General features: G+C 40.2%; 1 protein-coding gene across 18 annotated transcripts in view; it reads right to left on the bottom strand.

The window, feature by feature from the left end:
• Nucleotides 1-22,659, bottom strand: part of LOC109683367 (ERC protein 2) — a 998,591-nt gene that overhangs the window by 186,033 nt on the left and 789,899 nt on the right. For all 18 annotated transcript variants that reach the window (XR_012436318.1, XR_012436316.1, XR_012436319.1 and 15 more), the window contains one exon: nucleotides 5,440-5,574. Coding sequence is in view for 13 of the 18 variants with exons in the window: in XM_074043977.1 (XP_073900078.1) it covers nucleotides 5,440-5,574 (135 nt within the window). In the remaining 5 variants the exon portion in view is untranslated. The remainder of the gene's footprint in view (nucleotides 1-5,439; nucleotides 5,575-22,659) is intronic.

Here is a 22,659-nt window from a genome sequence, read left to right on the forward strand (position 1 = left end):
AGGTTTGCCTTTGCCACCAACATGCGGCACTCAAAGGCTCAGGGCCTCAGTTGGGCCCGTTGGTTCCCAGTTTTGTGTCCTTAGATCATTGCTAACCTCCCTGAGCACCAGTCCTTTATTTGTGCTATGAGGCACTTCCACCTGTGCTTCCTAGTTCCCAAAGTTGTTATGGGAACAGTTCATCCAATAAATATTTATGAAGTGCCTACGAAGGGTCAGACAGGTGTGAACATGCTTCACAAAACGTAACTAAGCACATCAACATAAAACATAAGATCCAACCAAAATTTTCTGTAATCATTCTAGTAACTATATGTCTCCATGCTCTTGGACTTTATAACCCTTCTTTAGAAGTAGAATTTCTACAAGTAAGATATGAAATTTAAATTTTAAAGAGGATCTAAAAGTCTAAAAGGTAGCAGAATGCATTGAGATTCCCAATTCCTGTGAGCGGCACTTGCATTCAACAGAGAAGGGAGAAGAAACAAGGATTCTCTTTTGCTCTTCAAAAGGGGCTACATACTCCAGAGTTTCCAATTCTAAAATGTTTAGGATCTTTGCCATTTAGTTCCCCTAATGAGAACTGGAATGACAGGGGATTTAACAAATGCAGATGCATTTTTCATAAAAAAAAAACAAAAAAACAGTGAGATATAGAACCTTTAAAGACCTAACACCCAACCCAACACCTGGGAAAGAAATGTGACTCCTACATACATAAAGGATAGCCTGGACTGGTCTAGCAGTGCTTAGCTGGAGTGTGGAGCTCACTCTGACACTTAGTTTTCTTACTGATGGGGTTAGTGCATATCTGAGAGCTAACAGAAGGAGTTTATTAAATAGTACTTTTCCTGGGACAATAAAAGATACACGATGCCTACAAAAAGGAAGGTAGAAATGCTTGCTATCATTGACATGCTTTAAGGCAGGGAAGGCTAATATTTAAAGGAAGTAAGAAAAGATGCTGATGAGGATAGGTTTAGAAGGCATTTAGGAGAACATGAATTTCAACTTGGTTTTGTAAAATCAATCCTGTGAGGCCAGGTGTGGTAGCATACAACTGTGGTCCTAGCTACCCAGGAGGCAGAGATGGGAGGATTACAGTTTGAGGCCAGACTGGGCAAAAAAGTTAGCAAGACCTATCTCAAAAAACAAGTCAGTCTATGGAATTATCACAAAGAATCCTCCTTGTACTATTAATGTACATTAATAAGAAAACACTTTTCTCTTTTGTATGTGGCGGTATATGCCTATAATCCCAGTTATGCAGGAGGCATAGGAAGGAGGATCAAAATCTAAGGCTGACCCAGGCAAAAAAATAAAAGTGAGCCCCTATCTGAAAAACAGCTAAAAGAAAAAAGGGCTGGAGGTATGGCTCAAGTGGTTCAGTACCTGTCTAGCAAGTGCAAGGCCCTGGTTCAAACTCCAGGACCCTACACCCCCTTCCCCCTAAAAAATCAATCTTGGTAACCTCAATAAAAAATCAAATCATTAATGTGTCTCTAGCAGGTTCCATTTACTCTGGCCTTCATTGTATCATGGGAAACATTTGTTGTCTGCCCTTGTGACAACTTCTTTGCTTGAAGGGTTTACTAAGTCGATACTGGGATTTGTCTGGATGGTCTACTTGGACATATTCAATGGTTGTAGCCACTCTGGGGGAGGAGACACAAGCCTCTGTCTGTTAACTCAGGTAGGGGGCTAGATTGTCAGACCTCAACACTGTACTGGTTTCTCTGACAACTCCACCAAATTGTCAGTCTCGTCTTCATACTCCTTTGTGATACCTAACAGGCTGTGCAATTATGACTGTCCTTTATTTCCTGGGTCCTCATTCTTAAAGGCTACCTTAATTGAGATTTACTGGCTTCTTGGGCTAACTCACTCTCAGGTGTTACAGCTTTTAAGAAGGTTATCTCGGGAAATGAACGGAAGAGGCACTTTCATTTTCTGTTAAGCAATTATTGGGCAAACTGCCTAAAACTCGATCTCTTGATGAAAAACACTGCTGGAAACCAAATCGGTCTTGTTTTAAGCTAGGTAGTCTCATTTTTCACCTGATACTCTGAGAACACTATTTCTCAAAGCACAGATGTTACTAGAAAAGAAAAAAAATCCATGATCAAATAAATCTGGGAAATGCTGGATTAAATAAAATTGGATAGCTTTTTTTCTTATATGACTTTTTAGATCCTTTGATCTGCTAATTGCACCAGGATGCTGGAAGATAATGTTAAAATACACAGCACTTTCCCAAAATTCTTTGCCCTCTGAATCTTTGTCTCAAGACTTCCCTCATGGGACTAATGTTCTAAAAGTTACTTTGGGAAACGCTAGTGTGGACTTATAATACTTGGATTCAGCTTCTCTCAAGGAGAAATCAAAATCATAGTAAAAGAGAAGGGACAGGGGAGATGTGGAAAAAGAATGTAATTCCATACATAAGTGCCTGGCAATACTTGAATTTCCTAAGGAAAAATGACTTTTTCTGGAAATGTAGCAAAGTGACTGATGTTTCACAGTTCCTCATTTCCATGTGTTTTGATCTCTTAATAAAACTCAGGAGGCAACATCAACATTTTGTAGAAATGTCCAGAAGACATTGTTGGCTAACTTGAGGACCTTAGAAAGGCCAGGGCTGGAAGATTCATAGGAAGGGGGTCAGCAATTATGGGAACATAATGGATACATTTAGCTGGAAACCCATCCAAATTAAAGCACTATAAAAACTCTTTGGCTGTCATATACCCATATAGAGCTGCCATTTTCTCCTAAGTATCTCCATCCCACATATATTAGCATACATGACTTACACATTAATGTATAGAATTTGTAATCAACTGGGAAAGACCTCCTACCCTTTAATAATGGTTTTCCTCTGGGACTGAGCTTTATAATAATGAATAAACAAATCTGTAGCTTGCTGGTTACTGAATCTCAAGTCTCCAGTGCAGGGGAGAGAATCATTTCCTAGACCTGGACTACCCAATCTAGAAGGATGTCTGGGCCAGAAAATCAAGTCATTTTCATCACTGGAGCCAACTGAATCTCATGTCAACATTCCTCGCTTAATTCTCCTTTACTTGAAAGGGTGCAGCAACCGAGCCTGACAGCCTTTGTCACTCCAATTTCACCCTTCTGAACAAGGGGCATTTCATTTTTGCCATGAATGGACCCCTAGTTACGTTATAACTACCTTTTTGTCTGTCTTATTCTAATTGACCTGACCCAGAAAAGAACTGAACTAGACACAAGGGGACCTGTATTCTTGTGCTAGGACTGGACAACAAGCTCCCTGCAGGCAGGGCTGTCTTGCCTGTCTAGCTCATCTCTAAGTTCTGAATATGGACTGGTACGGAATCTGGGACGCAGGTATTAGCTGACAAAGCAAATAACTAACAGCAGGATTCCAACCAGTTTGCCTCCTCCTGGAGCATGAATTTCTGACCTACAAAAGGGGTGAGGCTACCTCCCTTCCTGTCCATGGGTTGCTTAGTATGTCACTGAGGGTGGTAGATAGAAAAGTGGAAGACCATCACTACCTCCTAACAGCAGTATAAGAAAGGTGTGCCAAAGGTCTCAGCAACATGCCTTGGCCAGGTACTCTTCAAGGAATGCTAACACTTCTAGGAAGGGCCCCACCCTTGCATAGTCATTTCCACCCTGTAACAATGTCTAGTGCCTGTGGACAAACATAACAGGGCCAACTGAGTAGGAAAGGTGCTCTAGCTTGTGATTACAGATTTCTGAGAAAGCAGAAATACCATTTGCAAGGCAGATAAATATGATCTAGTGATGATTTCCAGCAGTATATATTAGGATATGTGCCTTCTGTGCTGAGACAGGACAGTTTGTTTATCTCAGCAGGTCCTCGTGAAATCTATTCTAATTTGGTCCCCAGTTCTTGCCCCCCCTCCCCCGTCAGTACTCTCTACTCACATCTCTTTGGGGGGAGATAGGAAACCCAGAGTGGCCTCCTCATGTATGTGGCTGAGAAAAGTAGCCAAAGAAGGTCTGCACGCCTCTCACCAATAGGACCTCACCTGACCCTTCAAAGATGAATGCCAAGAAGCAAAGGGCAGTGTGCCAAAGGACCAAGAATGAGAGTGAAGAAAGTTATTTAGTTACAGGATGCCCAATATGCTGGGGTGAATGAATGTAGGTAGGTGGTGGTGGTGGTAGAGGCGAGAATAGAATAAAAACAAAACAAGAAACACAGACATACAAAATAATGACAAAACTAATCTTTTCTCTATGTTCAGGATCTCCAAATCAAGAGCCATTTCTGAGAGCTAAAAGCAATTATTGGTGTCCTTCTGCACATGGCTTCAGAAATCTAAATGTCCTACAAAGACAACTTTCATAGTGTTGGGGTCTCTAAGGACAAATGCTTCAGATTTCAATCTCCCCATGGAGCTGTGATTCTGGCACAACATCTTGAAGACTAAATCTTAACTTCTCTGGGATGTGAGTGACATTAGGTGAAAAAACAGAGTCATCAGAAAAAAGTTTTATGAACGTAATAAGCTCCTCCATCCCCAGTAAACAATCAAGGCCCTCTTCACACAGATAATTCTATCAAGCCCTTCCCTCCTATGTCGAAAGGCATTCACATAGAACCACACAGATGGTTCTGTGTCTTTGCCTAATGTCCCACCCATACTGGAATTTATTGTGTAAGTTACACTACAATCACACACAGAAAAGGTTATAGTACAGTAAAGGAAGAAACACTGCTAAAATTGACTATATAATTCTGATAGTCTGCATTTAATTTCCTAATTTACTTAAGATTCATTTTCGAGAGTATTAAATACTAAACGTTATATGTAGTTTTTGCGTTTGGTGGGTGACTGTGAAAGCAGTTGAAAAATGCAAGCCGGTTTTATTTTTGTAAATCCATCTTTTCACTTGCTTTACTTAGTCAAGGGAGAAGATAGGGTCCAAGTCAAATAAACCAGACTCCTTGACTTCACTGGTTAAAAGGCCAACAAAATGGATATCTCTTCTTGTTGTTTTACCCCACCATTAATTTGCATCACTAAGGAATTTTCTAGGAAAGTGCTCAGCAAACTCAAGGCTCTCTGGTTGCCAAGCTCATGGAAACAAAGTGCTTTCTTTTAAAACTTGGAAAGAGACATTCCAAAGTAACCCACCATTAGATACTTAGCCAGCAACAGACTACATATCTATGAAAGAAGAAAGGAGGGGAGGAAATAAAATGCATAACATAAACAAGAAAAGACAAAACCTTAAAGAGGAAGGAGAAAGGAAAACATTTAGATTCTTTGAGTGATGGAAATAAATACCAAAGCTATTAGTTTCAGTTCAAAGAACGTATCACTTTATGCTGTTTATTATTTCTTGAGGATTATTTATTTTATTTTAAAATATCCAAAGGGTAAAAGGGGTTCTGGAGGTAAGGGCGATGAGACTGACCTGGTCAGGAGAGGGCCTGTGGTTGGAATGTTGTGACCTCCCAGGAGATCGGTGGTGGTGGTGATGGTGGTGGTGGTGGTGGTGGTGATGGTCCTCATCATAGTTGTCTGCCATCAGCTTCATTCGGTTTTGGGTCTATGCAGAACAAAAACCGGAAGATTCCATCAGGAGCTAGAGGACCAGCCAAAGAAATTCGGGGCATAATGACAGCACCTTTAAGTTCCTTTATTCCTAACCCAGAAGTTCTTATTTCTAGTCAAACTGAAACTTAATAAAGAAAGAACTGTGCCATTAGCATTGATGAAAGAGGCTGTGTCACATCCTTGAAGCTACTATGTGACATCTGCAGATGTCAACAAACTTTCCCTATATGATTTACAAGGGAAACAAATGGGCATATACTAAGGGGCTTTGTTCTACATTATCAAGCAATCACAGCAATCCAGAGTAAGCATGTGAAAACAAAGTGCCAACAGTAACATTCTACACTCTAGAGCAAGCCAGGGAAAGAAGCCGTGGAAGCAACGATGGGAGAGAGCTGGGTGAAGACGCAGAACTACAGACAAACAATGGTCTCACAAGACAAGACAGGGAAATCCATTCAAAAGCTTCCAAAAGCAAAACTACTGATGATAATATATGCTATAATGACTTCTTGGGAAAGGGCTCTCTATGGACATTTTAAGTGACATTGTTCCTTGAGGGAATTGAGCAAAAGGTACAAAGCCAATGGAAGCTGACCACTCTAATTATACCCCATGATGTTTGTCATGTGAGGCAACTAGGTATCATACTTAAATCCCTCAGGGCCATAGAATTGTATGGCTTTATTAGGCAGGGCAAGAAATGGACCAAAGATGAATTGATTTAACTGGTCCACAACAGCTAGACAAATGCCTTAAGATCATGAGAAAAAGCAGATGAAATTAGCTAGCCCAGAGTCGTGAAATGTGGGTTTGGGGATAGGACTGCCTGATTCAAGAGCTGCTCCTCCTCTTTGCTGGTTATCATAAGAGAGTTAACTGTTCATAAACTTCAACTCCCTTAGCTCCAAACTGGGAGTGATCAGGGCTCCCTCCCTGGAGTTGCTATAAGGAGCAAATGACATGAAGGTCTTCAAATGCCAGACTGGTACCTGGCACATACTGAGTAATAAACACCAAATGCTATTACTAATATTATCAGGCTGTTCTTTGCTGTAAGAAATATCTCCTTTGTGCATGCTAGTCCTTTACTTACAATGCCTCCCCTGAGGACTGCTTCTCTCAGCCTAAATTCTGTGTCTCACTAACTCATAGCATCTTCTCTAGGAGTATTTTTTCTTTTCTTTTCTCTTGTCTTCTTTCCTTTCCCCTTCCCTTCCTCCCTCTTCTCAACTTTCCTCCCTCCCTCCCCCTCTCCCTCTCGGTTCTGGAGATTTAACCTTGCACATGCTAAGGACATGTTCTACCACTAAGCTATACCTCCCATCTCTCTAGGATCTTTTCCTGACCCCCCTCTTGGGGTTGGGTGGCAAGTACCTTCAGTTTATGATGGTTCTCTGACCATGGATACATCTGTTCATCTGTAATTAGACCCTGAAGTTGTTTCATTCATTTGCCTCGCCTCAGAATCTAGCACAGGACCTCTCAGAACATACTGTAGTAATTTGTGAATGAAAGAATGAAAGGCCATGATTGTGAAGGATGCTGCCATGCCAGAGAGGAGCTGCATGCTTGTTTTCAGCAGAGAAGGTCACTGAGAGTTGAGGACATTGAGAGACTTGCCATAACAGTCCCACTGGTGGTTGGAGATGATAACGAGCCATCAGGACTTTAAGAGAGCCAGAAGTCAGGGGCTGGCAAGGCCTCCAACCAGTCAGAGTTTTATTACATAATATAAATAATTCTGTAATAATAAAGAGAATTTTGGACCTAGCATAGTGCATTCTTATAGTATTTTTCATGTACAATCTTATTCTCGAAACTTTCCTGGGAGGAATTACTGCTATTCTCATTTGGCAGCCAGAAAAATGAGGCATAGATTTTAGCCCCCAGAGTCATTTTCTTGATATAGGACATGAAGATTTCTGGGTCTTCCAATTTTCAATCTAAGCTTTTTTCCCCTTGCCTTGTTGCTAGCAGAACAGGCAAACAGTTCAACAGGTAGAAATAGCTTTCCCATAAATGCGTTTGTTCTGTTAAGTTTTGAAAACACCTCACATCCCAATTCTACCTGCCAAAGGATGTCTCATGATTTATTCACTCCATCTTTTAAAATGTGTACAATATTTGAAAGGTCCCAGAGAGGATGTAAAAAAATGCATGCATATGATAAAAACAATAAAAGCATAGGGAAAGATCCACTTAAAAATTAAATAAAAAATCCCAGGCAACCTCTGGCAGCTGATAGCATTTCCATTCTTCACTTATCCACTTAATGTGTCAGAAGACCCAATGGACAAGTTAGGCTTGTGAGAAAGAGCAGGGCAGTGGGGTCCTTGTGGACTTGAGACTGAGATTCCCCTCAGTCTCCCTGCCCTTGATCATGAAATTCTGAAGTTCAGTGTTCACACCTAAAATTCCAGTGTTTTCACAGGAGACTGTACTTTTGAACTCATGAACTAATAAATCTGGAATTGTTTCTTCTAAATAGAATTCTAAGGGCCTGAAGAGAGCTGTGAGACCTGCAATGGTCAAGAAGGAAGGGACTCACTCATAAAAGAGCAATGGAGACTAAATGAACAAATAACTGTTCTTGTAAATATCGTAATGCCTTTATCCTTTGGGGAAGCTCCTGTGATTTTATGAGATTATTTTCTTACTAGAGACAAGCCTAAGGATTTCTACCTTTGAACTATATCCCATAAAAGAATGTACAAGCTAAACAAGATGCTGTATGCAGTCCTAAATGTGTCTGCTGAAATGAGGTGTTGGAGAGTAGGCATGTCATGGGATAAGGACTGTAAATGAATGATGTCATCTTTCCAATTTGGTGCTGAAATATAAATAAACCACGTTGTTCATGTGAATACCAGATCTGGGGGAAATGTACACAGAGCAATTGTGAGCGGAAGAGGCTTCTTTTGATTAGTCTGTGCTGGGAGAGAAGAGTGTGAAACAGAGATGAAAAATGAGAGTTTGGCCTGATACTCTAGACCATTTTTATTTATCTTGCTTGTAACATATCCCCTAAACTGTGACCGATTTCTCACAGGCTGTTTGCTAGTGTTCTCTCCCATAAAACATTTGGACCAATCCTGCTCTATTTATTCAAATTGGAAATGGCTCTTTTCACTTTTTTTCAATCTGTACTACCTATCCTCATGCCCACCCAATTATATTGGTTTCCTAGCACATAGTCTTCGGGAAGGATGGGAAGCCACAAATAACAGTCCCTAATGATCAACAGAAGAAAAACCACAGGAAGCTGTTAACAGGATAGATGCAAGAATACTATTTGTTCAGGAAACTCCAGACAGATTTAGTGGGTGACTCCAGAGGGGACAGTTCAAATCCCTGTAGCATAGGATGCATGAGGTACCCACCATAAAGCCTTAAGCAACAGATATTTTGGGCAGACCTAACTAAAAACCCAGGAAAACTCAGAGAGAGCTGGAGGGAGACAGCTTTCCACAGCCCAGTATTTGGGGATGTGAGGAGTCATTTAGTGATTTACTGAAGCCCATTTTTATTTCCTTCACAATGTCTAACCTGAAGACCTGATACTTCCACCTCCGGCTAACTGTATTATATACTCCTTTTACAACACTGTGTAGTGACTACTAAGAAAAATCTAATCAGATTGTATTTGCTGCTTCCTCTTTTTTCCAGGTAACGTCCTATTTCTCTATGGCCACAGCCTCCTAACAGTTCTCCAGCTATACTTCTTGCTTCCTTTGGATACATTCCATGGCCAGAGTGACATCATACTCCTATAATCCCCAGGATTTAGGATCCTCAGTGCCCTCAGGAAAAGGGTCCTTCTCCTCAACATGTTTACAAGTCTCTTGCTAGGCAACTGCTGGGTACTCCTCCAGCCTCACTTCTCTGCCTTGGTAGGGGAGGTTTTGTTTCTGACCTGTCCTTCATCCTCTACACCTTAAACCTGACCTACATTCTTCGGGTATTAGCTTCAAAACTATCACTTCTAGGCATGCCTTCTCTAAGCCCTCCTCACAAGGAACTGTGTTTCTTTCATGGCCTCCCTCAGAATCCATCACCATCCTCCGAAAGCCCCCTTCCATCACAGTGCTTACCTCAGAGAATGGCGAGTAACTGCATGTCTGTTTGGCTTTCTCTACCACAGGTGAAAAATGTCTTTAGGGAAACACTGCATCTGGATACCCTAAACTCACAAACCACAGACTCTGAGGTCACAGCAGTAACTGTGTGTCATAAGTATATGAATGTAAGAATGAATAAAGGCAAGAACACAAGTTACTTTGGAACAGATAAGGGGGGAAACATGCAGTGGGAGCCTGTGATGAACCAATTGAGTATTTAATGCTTGATATGATAGTTTAACTTTTCCTGTTGTGCACATGTTTTTGTTTATTGTTGTTCTTGGAAGTAGAGAAGGATAAATGTACAGGTTAAAGCTATTAGGAAAGTCAAATTGGTCTTCTTCAAGAAATATTCTATTTCTCAGTAAACTGGACCCAGTGAAATATTCTACCACCTGCCCAGTTACTTATCTCATGAAGAATAAGGCGTACTAGGGAGCTATGAGGTGCATTTCCTTACTTCCCTTAGATTTTGGAAGAGCAGAGGACTTTGGAAGGCTCTGTTAGTGCCAAAAGTCAACCATGGAAAACTGAAATTTTATCCATTAACTAAAATCCTAGGTAAGTAGTATCTGTGAAAGAGTGTCAGAGGCTGCATCTCTTCTGACATTTCTGAAGAGTTTACCCAAGGAGCCCTCCAAACAAAATGAAAATACTTGATTGACTACAAATAGACTCAAGAGCTAATGGCAATAAGTATCTATAAAAGTGGATTATCAAGACTGCCTTTACAAATATTTTAACAAGGTGGCAAGAGGAACCAGGCTTTGATCAGTCATCTGGATCAAGTTAACAATAAAACCTTCATGAATATGGTTTAAATAAGAAAAAAATAATAAAATTTGTTGCTATAGGATGTGGAGATAATACTGTACAATGGCAATGATACTCATCTTCTATCAGGTTTCTTTTCTCCCTCTTTTCTACCAGGGAAATCCAAAATATTCAGAACTCTTCTACTTATCTTACTTTTGACTAATCAGAGCAGTTTTTGTCTTCAAGTAAAAGATGGGGAAACAGGACAACAACTAGAGAATGAGGAAGAGGCAGGATTTTTTGGGACACACAGTATGCTCGCACAACAATGAGTTATCATCAAATACAGTCTAGGTTCCAAACTCAGGTCACGATTGGAGGATAAAATGAAGCAAGAGAATGAAGACACTATTAGAGGAATGTGCCATGTTGGGGAAATGCATGTGGATACCACACAGAAATTCACTTAACATTTACTGAACTCCAATGAAAAGAACAATTATGTGCCAGGCTAAATGTCTGGCCAGCATGCTTTAGTTGAATCCTTACTTTTGAGATAACTATTTTTAGGAGCTCTCTTTTACAAAGGAGGAAACTAAGCCCTTTTTTTTTAGTTATTGAGAGAAGAAACAAGGCCTAAACCCAGGTTTCTGATTCCAGAGTCTGGCAATAGTGATATGAAGGATAAAATGCCAGGTTAGGTATGGGTGGCAAAGCAAAGATGACTAAGGCAATGAAGAATTAGAGGACTGACTATAACAAAATATGGGAAGAGAAACAGGAAAGAAGGGAATGGTTTCAATAGATTTCCAGAGTCAGGAGAGATCCCCTCCAGCTGAGGAAAGGGCCACCAAATAAGGCTCTGGTCAGATGTCCTTTGAGGTAAGATTTGAAAGTTGGCTCACTCTTCACAAGGAAGAGTGGTTGGGCAGATCCCACAGTAAACTGGTCCTCCAGTCACCTTGAATGGAAAATTAGGCCAAAGTGGGGAGAGTAACCCAAGATGTGGGGTGTGTGTGTGTGTTTGTGTGTGTGTGTGTTGCTTTCTTTATCCTTTATTAGATGTGGGAACAGCAGAAAATGAACTTGAGATGATCACTTGCCATCTTATTTCTCACAAGAACCTATCAATTTGGGCAATTTGGACTGTGAGCCACAGTCATATGCTCACACATGCCAAACGGTGACATTTCTGGGAAAATGGGCCAGATTCTTGGCATCTACCTATTTACAAATATCTGCTGACCATCGCAACCCCCATCTTACTTCCCATTTTTTCTCACCATTATTTCTTTGTAATCATCTCCCAAATAGACTACCTGCACCAAATCTGTGTGTTAGGATCTTTTGCTTTTCCAGAAATGCCAACTAAAACCCCTACTGAATGATCAACAACCCTGCACCTAACTCTGCATAGGATTAACATGCCTGAAACTACTGAGTTTCTTTGTACAGATACTCAAGATTAGAGAAACTGCCTCATTCTTTAGAACAGTAGCATCTGCCTGGCACTAGCTTTGTTTTTGCCAACTACCCACTCTGAGACACAAACTGAATCACTTTTCCATGAGCCTCTGTTCCTAACTCTATGGAATGTGCAAATGAGAGGAGAATGTCTTCAGCATGGACCAAACACTGTATGGAAAAATGCTGACCTGCTGTTCTTATTCCTATTACACATTTTGCACAGTCATGGAGTTTTTCTTTCTTTGTTTTTTCCTGCTAAAGTCAGAGGGTAGAGATTATTCCATTAACTTGCTCCCTGCTACCACCTTAGGAAGCTAGGAAATTCCCTGAGGGGTCAAGGACAATGATTATACCCAGAAGCATCGTCTTCCCTGTCCCACTACCAGCCAGTTGTAGTTCATGGGAAGAGGACTATTGCTAGAGAAAGAATTCTATATACTCTGTTCATAATATGGAGGTTGAGTTCTTTAATTGTGGCAGCAAGCAGACTGGCAGTGAGATGAAACACCTGTTAACATCAATGACAGTAACCAGTGTTTACCTAGCCCTCAGCTTGGGCCAAGAATAGTGCTCTGTTGGGTCATCTCAGTCAATCACATCATCCTTGTGACACAGGCTGGGGTGGGGGCTATAGTCAAAATCTTTAATAGCTTCTGTGACAAGAGCAGAAGGCTGTGAGATCAGAAAGCTCTGGGAATGTATGTAACTGAATTTCAACCCTCGTGAGGTGATTATTATCCCTTCTTAATAGATGAGGAAACCTAGGCATGGTAAGACTAAGACACTTGGCCAAACAACTGACTGACTACAGCATCTCCTATGGATCTCTGTATAGTACTGCTCAGATCCATGAGTACTGGCCCCTTCATGAGAAAAATCAGGATTGATCTGAAAATGGGCTCTTAAACTAGGCTCTGACTCCATCCAGATCTTCAAAGAAAAACAACCCACTTTTGATTTTAAAGTCTTCAGTGAAAAAGATGAAAGCCACAAAGTCTGACTGAGCCCCAAAGGAGGCCATGTTGCTGACCAACCCTCCTGTAAACTAAGACGTCATCATCACAATGCACACTGATGCTTACTGCTGCAATCACCATGCTAGCAACTGCAGACTCCCAAGGAATCTCTAACATCAGAGCACCATTACAGGCAGTGCAATGGGGGAGGAGACGCTCTAGAAGTTTCCACCTCAAAGTTACTCAGCTAAGATCAGGTCTATTTAATTAAGTAGTGGGGAGCACATGCTATACTTAGCTTTTAAACACTTGTAAAGTCCTCTTCATTCATTTATCTTACTTGTCACTGACAAGCTCCTCAAGGACTGTAACAGTATGCAGAGTATGAAGAGCTTGGGTAAACAACACATATTTTATGTGGAGTCTAAACTGTTTCAACTCAGAGAGTCAATAGAGGGTCTGGGAGAGGGAGGAACTCGGACTTCTCTACTAAACTGTGGAAGTGTTCTGTGCATGGTCTGTTATAAGCTTCTTTACAAAGCAGACTTCAAAATCAAATCTCAGTTTTTAATCCAAAGGAGGAAAAAAAGGAAACAGGGAAGAAGGTAGGACAGATTGCAGGGAGATAATAAAGGAGATTGGAAAGATAGGAAGGAAGGGAGGGCAGAAGGGAAGTGAAAGCCAGAGGGGACACAGAAAGAAGGGAGAAAAGAAGGAATGGAAGGAAGGAGGAAAGAAAAAGAATATTATTTGCAGGTGGTGGGACTCAGACCCTAAATCTGTGCTGACATGGGAGGTCAGGATATTTGTTCAGTTCATGATTCAACAAATATTATCACTCGCTTAGGAACAACTGCATTACCAAGCCATTATCTTTCCAACTGATGAATGGGGAAAGAGTCCACCTTATGTCTTGGCTAATGCAACAGGCCAGGACACTGGGCACTGACAATTCTAGGAGCCTTCAAGGTTGAACAGTGCAGCAACACTCTTAGGCAGGAATCAAGAGAGTCTTCGACAAAAGAGGGATATATACCCTTTGAGGCCAAATGCTTCACAGGGAGTATGTGGGCTCTACATAGCTCTGTGTTTACTTTAAATGCACTAGAATAAATTACAAACACATCAAAGAAAGGGTCCATAGCAATTAGCTTTTAGGACTTGGGAGGCACAGTGCAGGGAGTCCTCAAAAAGATGGAGGCTTGAGACACTGTTATTAGAAGGAAAGAGAAAGCAACAGTGAATGGCTGGGTTGTAGACAGCAGAGACTAGACCTTCAGAGCCCAGAGAAAAAGAATATACCCTGAGGACCCATGGCAAGGCAGGGGGACATCCTACAAGACCTTTGATGTCTGCACAGAAGTGGGCAATGCCATCTAGGCCTGCTCCCAGTTCTGATGCTAGAGGAAGGGCAGGAATCTAAGACCTCCCCTGCACTTCACCCCCTTGAAAGCAAAACAAATGACATTTAGAGGGAAAGAGGGGACTATGTGAGCAATATAAAACACGTGGTGGATTGCTGGGCAGTGCTGAGCACAGCCAGAGCTCCAGAAGAGGACTAGGGAGACAGAGAAGAGAGTTTGGCAGGACCAAAGGGGCCTGGCAGCCTGGACAGGGAGAGGGACTCAGAGGAAAAGACAGCTAACGCCTTGGACAGGGAATAAATTGCTCTTCCCAGCTGGTCTCACACGTGGGTAAGACAACTGGAGAAAATGTAAACACACCCATTAGTAGTTTTCCAATCAGTTGAGAAAAGGGAGAGAGAAATGACAGTTAGTATCCCAAAAATCACATCTCTGAAACCTCCCTCTGGCGTTTATCTTCTCATGGTGGCTTGCTGGCTGTGCTGTCCCATCCTCCCTTTCTGTTTGGATTGCAATACCCTTTCTGGCTTTATATGGCATACTCTGAGCCTACCCTAACTAGGAACAATTTAGTTCTTTGAGGACGGAGAGTATGAGTCACATATTCCACTCAGGACAGGTCTCCATGGACCCCCCAGAAATGCACAAAGACAGCTCATCATCTGCCAGTCTCCTCACAGGTTCCTTCAAGCTGACATCCCCCCAACACACAAAAATGGAAACTCATCTGTAACTGCCATCTCTTCTCCTTAACTTTTACCCCAAAGAAGAGGCAATATGGAGCTCCTAGATTTGTGAATCTGACAGAAATTCAATTTCCAGAAAGGATGAAATTACATTCTATTTTCTTCTGGAAATGTCTAGTATATTGAATTATGTTGTATTTTTTCCTCTATCAGGTTACATTTATGGAATGGGTTCATTGTTAAAAACAATTTCTCTTAATCACCTTTTAAAGGTAGAATCCAAAAGGCCTGGTTTCCTAAGACCTTTCAGTTGAAATAACACAATTCCAAAATGTCCAAATGTATTTAAACTTTAACCTAAACAAGAGCAGATATTAAAGTACATAACTGATGTTTCTTCATAGCACTAGGAAAATGTGACTGGAAAGTTGGGGAGAGCTTCTTGAAGACTCGAGAGAATTTTAGCAATTATTTCAAATCTCTCACCTCCCTAATGAGTACTTGTCAGATCAATATAGATTCATAAACTGTGTGCTCCAAGTTCACCATTTTACAGAGAGGAGACTAAGACTCCAAAAGGATGAAGGTCAATCACTGATAGATGCAGGACCAAGTTCCAGAATCTTCCACTGCTGGCCCCAGGTCCTGTCTCTGTTCCTGGTTCTAGAAACTTCCCACTGATTTGCATATGTAGAAAAGTCCACCATGCTCATGACCTGTAACAGCACAGGCCTACCTCAGGCTACTGGTTTTATATCCCACGTCATTCTTATAGTCTGAACAGCATCAAACTCCTAATTGCTTTGGTCTTGATGGCTGTAGACAGGTTAAGGAATTTTCCTTTTCTTTAAGATAGGACTCCTAGTTCTAGAACAGAACTACTGATTTAGCTCTATAATTTTCTTCTTTTTATAACATTTGTAAGTTTTTATTATATAAATCTTACATGCTAATTATGAAAAATTAAATAGTCAAAGAGTTTATAAAAAGAAAAATCATATTCCTCTTCCTCCTACCCCAATATCCATTCCTGCCATTAAGGTTTTTTTTTAAATTAATATTGCTAACAGTTTTTATGCATAATACAAGCAAACACACACATATGCACACTCTTTAAAAACAAAATGTCCACTATGCCTTACCAGTCCTCCATACATTAGAACAGAGGTTCCAAAAGGGCAGGGATCTTTGTTTATTTTGTCCCGAGAGGTAGCTCACTTACCACACAGTGTGCACACAGTAAGTGTTTACTGAATGAATGAATTATGGATATTTGGGTCATTTCCAGGTTTTCATTTTTCTAATACTGCTTCAACAATACTTTTGCAAGGAACAGCTTGGCCTGTCATTGCGTGTTAATTCTCAACAAGGATGGGTGCTTACACATACAATAGTTGCTTCTATAATATGCTAGGAAAACAGACTCAAGAGATATCCCTGAAATAGAATATACACATTTTACACTTTCACTAAATTCCCTTCAACACTCAGTCTGCACCTCTATCCCTACACTGTGCTAACCTCAACCTTATTCAAACCCTTTAATCTTCATAAATCTCGTGGGTGAAAAATTTTATCCCATGCACATTTTCCTAATTATAATTTGAAGCTGAGTATCTTTCATTAATTTTTTGGCCACTACTATTTCATTAATTGTGAGCCTCCTTTTTCTACTTTGTTTTGGATCACTTGGGGACTTTTTTTCTTATTGCAAGTATTAATTATATATATTAAGGAAATTTAGTGGGGGCTGATTTCAGGAAAAGAAGGAAAGCAGGTGGTAGAAAGATAAGGTAGCTGTGGGAAGGAAAGAAAGTATGCACAGATTTGAGGATGCTGAGGTCTCTAATCATTAGAACATATTCATAACTGATGTGCTTGATGTGCAGAAGAGAAAGGGGAAGTATTAGCTAGTTGGTGCTCTGGAATGCAGAGTCAACCCTCTTTCCTTTGTGCTGTGGTCTAGGCAGGTGGTAGCTATGGGCAGACCATTAGTAGGATTTGTATTGCTAGCCATTAATATGGTGCCCTACTTCTCTGCAAAAGATTTTTGGGTTTTGTCAAAATTTAGGTCATCCATGGGAGAGTGTTGAGTATGAAAATGCCACTCACTGTCCATGTGCTGGTAAAAAGAGTCTAATACAATCTTCTTCCCCAAACAAGAATGTCTTTATGGTAGCCTGCTAGAGATGGGACACTCAATGCCTCATGAGACATTGGCTTAAATGAGGTGCCTCCTGTCCTCACACTCATATTTGGAGCTTTGCGCCTACATCTTCAGTCACTTGTCCTAATTCTGCCTTGCGAGGGTGAGGGGAGTGTCATGTCTTCAGATATTTGATCATAGCTGTGTTCATTATCTCTAGTTGCTCTAGCCTCAATATTCTTAGTCTTTTCTGCTAGTCACATCCCTTCTCCTAATACCTTCTCACACTCCATCACACATGAGGTCATTACCATGCCAGGGCTCCTCCTAGAGAATAATTCCCTGAACAGAGTGTGAACCCAAGTCTTCACATGTGTCCTTTCATGTACTAAACACATTTAAAGATAATTAATATTCTTAAAGTTTCCATTAATTTTTAAGCATCTGCTATGCAATACTAAATACTCATATTTGCAACTGGTTCAAATTATATCTGGGTTGCCAGTTTCCCTGACAATTTCTCTCTTTCTCTCTCTTTCATACACACACACACACACACACACACACACACACACACACTCAGAATTTTAATTCTAAGTATAAACTTCATTCTTTTCTTTACTAAATAGTTTGTTTAGACTTGTCCTAACTGAATTTGGGTCTATAGTTCCATCCTTCTGAGATATTTCTCCATTCTGATTATATCTGCCATTGCTTCACTAGCTTCCCCAGCTTTGAGGCACCCCACTTTCAAAAAGTATGTTTTCAAAGACTGAGCATAATTAGTTCCATGTGCATGCTGGGAAGCTACAGCCCAGCCCCTCTGGCAATCTCTCTATAGAGGTGACAGAGTTTCCTTAACTAATCTACCTAAGGTGGAGTTTCAGTCCTTATTTCCCCATCTAGCTAAAGAAAAAAAAAAGGAGAAAAGAAAGAATGTATGAATTTGTCATGTAAATAGCAAATGCCTAGCTGAAATCCTACTACTCTATGTCTATGCCATTCCCTTGACCTGCTTTTCTATTAATCTTATCAAAAAAGTTAGTTTACCATTATTTAATCTTAAAGAACAAATACACCTCAGCGATTGCAGATTTTATTCCAAGTTTCATAATAACTTGCTTTCAACCTGGACAAGGATCAATATCTAATCTATAGTACTTCATAAAAGCAACATTTGTCTTTTATACATTTAGAGGTAAAGTTCTGGAGGCCAGTAAAATTTGGAAAAGCCTAAGAAAGTGGAAAGTTAGTTTCCCTACTTTTTGGATACTTTTATCCATTGCCAGTAGGCTTATAAATTGGTACAAAGTTTTTCAAAGACAATTTGCCACTATGCATCAAAATTCAAGATACACATACCATGGGATCCAATAGTCTCTTCATGAGAAGAAAGTTGCAGAGGTACACAATGATGAATACAAAAGGATATCACTGGGATGTAACCATAGTATCAATGAGAAGTAAGTAAAATGTTCATCAGTCAGGATTTGATTTAACATATTACTGAATATCCATTATTCCTGTAATGGAATGGTCATAAGCCTTTCAAAAGAGTGATGTATATTTATATTCATTAAAAGAAAAATGTATCACAACAACCAACATATAGTTGAATGGAAAAAAGCACACTATAAAATAACACGATTATATAAAATATATAAATGTCTATATAGTAATATATTTGTGGGTTTCTCAGGCATATATGAGAAAAGCCCAGAAAGATCAGAATAATGTTGATGATTATTTCTGGGTGCTATGATTTCAGGGAGTTTACATTCTCTTATTGATCCCCTTTTATGTTATTGAATACTCAATGATAGGAAATAATAAATGAGACAAGAAGAAAAGATTTGTCTGTGCCATATGCAAGAATGTCAAGATTCAAGTTGTTTTCTCAACCTTCGAAGAAATGTTGTTGAAATCATTTTAGTCCAAGAAAAGACTGCTGAGACTGAGAAGTTTGGCTTTGGAGGACTTAGATTGTGTTTGTCTTCTATTTTAGTGAGCTAACACAGTCTAGGATTAAATGGAGCTCCCTGACTTACCGGCCAAAGCTTTTCTCCTTTCTGCAGGATCTTTTCAAATTCTGATTTCTCTTAGCAACCAAAATCACCAATCTCCCTCTATTTGAGCAAAATACAGTGACCTCCTCCAGGCGGGCTTAGTTAACAAAACTGGCCCCTTTCAAATACTGAAGAATGTGCATACTTTACAACTTCAATGAGAGGCATGGCTGTAGCTATGCAGAAACAGCTGGATGGAAAAGGAAACATTCCCAAGTCCTTGTCAGGCTCTAAACCAAAGCATTAGTGCCAAATTCAAATCCTCCCCCAAGAGCTCAGGAGACCTCAGCTGGATCAAGTCACTGTCCATCTGAATTTAGCATCATGGGCCAAAGATTGGGAGTACTCTTTGCTGAGAGTCTTTTCAAGTTGAGAGAGTTAATAGTACAGCTCCAAGTTCAGGAAATATTCTTGTAATAATACAGCTTTGCAGTAATGTATAGGCTAAAGTCATGCAAAAAATATTTGTCTCATTCCCACACACTGATCTTGATAATTATATAGGAGCTTGGACATTAAGAACCCAGACATAAAGGAGTGGGTTAAAAGCATAATTACCACTCAGAAGCAGCATGTGCCTGGGGACATTACCAGACAACAAAAAAGAGCATCCAAAATCAAGTGGTATACTGGCTCTCCCCAACACTGCCACTTTTGGGAAAAAAAGAAACCATTAAAAGAATAATGCACCATAATGATTTAGGAACAGTAATAAGTTGGAAACTGGTAACAAACTAGTTCTTCAGTTCTGGAATTTTAAGATTAATAGCCCAAGGATCTCTGACTCTGAACCTTTGTAGGACACTTTATTTGGAATTTTTGGTACAGAGAAAGGACTTCAAATTTCCATTTCTTATAAGCTGTATAATTGAAGGAGGCTACTATTTTCTTGAAGTGGTGAGGGGGGATGAATTAATAAAAAATCCAAACCATAACAGCTAACTTCTCTAAGTATGTACAAAACAAGAACATGTCCTGGGAGGTACCCAACATTTATCAAACCCAAGGCAGACTCTCAGAAGCAAAAATGACCTAGCAATCTAATCTTTAGAGACATTTTATCATTAATTGAAAATGTTGGTTCCAAGCTTACTTTGTGCTGACAGTTTTCATATCACACTCTTGCTTAGGAAAATACAATGACTCCCTATTGTCTTGTGTATCAGCCAGAAACAGTCAGTCACTGGGCAGGGCCAACCTCTCCTTTTCCCTCTAAACAATCACCTCTTCCAAATTTCCTACACAGAAACTCTCCCAAAGATAGTCTGTCTCTGATTCCCAGCACACATGGATTCATCTCTACACTGAGACTTCCCTGGCCAGGGTACAAAACCAGGCTTTTCAGCCTCCATCACAGTTGGACTCAAAATGTACCCCATTAGGAAATTTCTCCAATCAGAAGCATCCTGGAGAGTAAAGAAAATAAGAAGGGTCACAAGACCCAGGACAAATGATCAAAATTAAGCCATTTACCAGCTGTGTCACTATCACAAGTTACTAAATCTATCCCATTCTGGTTTTTGCAAATGTTATAAGCAGACCACCATATAATGGGGGAGACACTCGGAGTACTTGTGCTCAGTTTGTGCTATTGATCCCTTTTTATAGCCTTGGAATGTCTGGAACAAGGCCCAAACCTTCTTTGTGCTCAATGAACTGCTGGTCTCTGTTACCTATCATCATCATGTGCCCTATGCCAACAGGTTTATCTCTGCTCACACCTTACCTCCTGGGACACAGTCCTGTGCCAGCCCCACTTAAACCTTTTCTACTCATAAGTTCAGTGAAAATCCATCCAAAATCTTGCCATTTATTTCATATTTATAGTACCTAAGTTTGCAAGGAGATCTATATAAAGATACAGATCTTGGAGTTTGGATCAAGAGTTTGGAGAGCCAGGAAATTTAGGGGGGGTTACTGACCCATTTCTTTAGATTGCTGCTTCCCAAATGTTGTTCTGTTAACCAGATCCATCCGCTTTTTGTTGTCCCTCCCCTGAGATTCAGAATGTGTGGGTCCAATGGCTGACCCTGGAGTTTGTGCTCAGTGAAGGAAGGGAAAAAGTTCACACAAAGTGACATCAAAACAGAATCAGGATTTTAGGAACTACTGAACTCTTCAAACATTGAGATTCATGGACATTGTTTATGAGGATTTTTTTCCTTGAGGTAATCAAAAGTTACAAGTTAAATATCATTTGTATCATTTTTATAACTCTCTCCTTTTATTTCCTACTGCCATTGAGACTATCATTCATTAGCCTACATAGTACAACATTAAACCTTTTGGAAGTTCCAAGGTAAAAATGATTGTATGCTTAGAAAAGGCTCAAGGTTTCTTACTACTTCGTCTGCTGAGAATAATCAGGAAGGGATTCCTCCTTCCTCCAAGTTTTCACATGTCTTCCTCAGGACTGCCTCTGAGCTACAAGGAAGCTGTCATGCTTGTGAAGACCTGGATTACTGCATATGAAAGCAGGCATGAGCATATACAATTCTGTCCTTGAGTGTATGGTTTCTTGTTTGGTTTGTTCTAGAAGTTCTTCCCATCCCTGCCCCCTTTTTTTGCATTTCACCAGTGTAAAGATTTGAATTTCAGAATAAAACATAGGAATTAATGAACAAATTAAAAATAGAAGTTAGTTCCAAGACTCTGATTTAGAGGAATCAAGGTAAAGACCATAATCTACAAATTAATCAACAGATCATGCAGTGAGAGGAAGAGATGCTGTGCTGTTTCCTCGATCCCTATCTGGATTCCAGAGTTCCAAGGAACATTCCAAAAGTAACTTGGCTTTGTGAATAGTGCATGAGGACTAATGTTTTTCAACAGAATTTCATATGGAGATGAGGGAATAATTTTGGGCTTGCTCTGAGCAGAAACTGAAGATTAGGTATGCCTACAAGGACAAAATTGGGCTTTTTAATGTGACCATTCTTCTGATAAAGCACCAGAGAGATGAATAGGATGAATTTGCCCAAGAGATTCCTGGTCACAAAAGCCTGAAAAACAGATCTGTTAAAACAAACCTTTACTATGAACAGAACAAGAATCTCACTTAAACAGTTTCCCCCTAATACCAACTGATTTAACAACTCTCAACTCAGAAACAGCAAACTTGACAGATTTGAGGCAGTAAGGTGACTACCAAGTGTGCATGACTGACCACTGAACTATGTGGGACACTGATAAAGAAGACCTTTTGACCCTAGCAATTTAAAATACTCAACAATGGCTTTCAACATAAAACTGTCTGATGTCGAGCAGAATCTGTTTTCAAGTGTATTCTTGGGATGCAATACCAGAAGTAGAGGCAAGATACAGGATGTGCCCGAGGTGATGCCTAAGTGGTGACTCAGTATAGGAATGTGGAATACCTGACTTCTAGACAATGCCTAATTTCTTCTTCAGAGAAAGTAAGGACCAAGGTCACAGGAATCTCTGCCTGTACCTCATAGACTACCGCCAAGTTCACTGGAGTTATTATTCAACTAAAGCATCACACAGCACTTGAA

This window comes from Castor canadensis, chromosome 10 (genome assembly GCF_047511655.1).
Source record: "Castor canadensis chromosome 10, mCasCan1.hap1v2, whole genome shotgun sequence".
Taxonomy (NCBI): domain Eukaryota; kingdom Metazoa; phylum Chordata; class Mammalia; order Rodentia; family Castoridae; genus Castor; species Castor canadensis.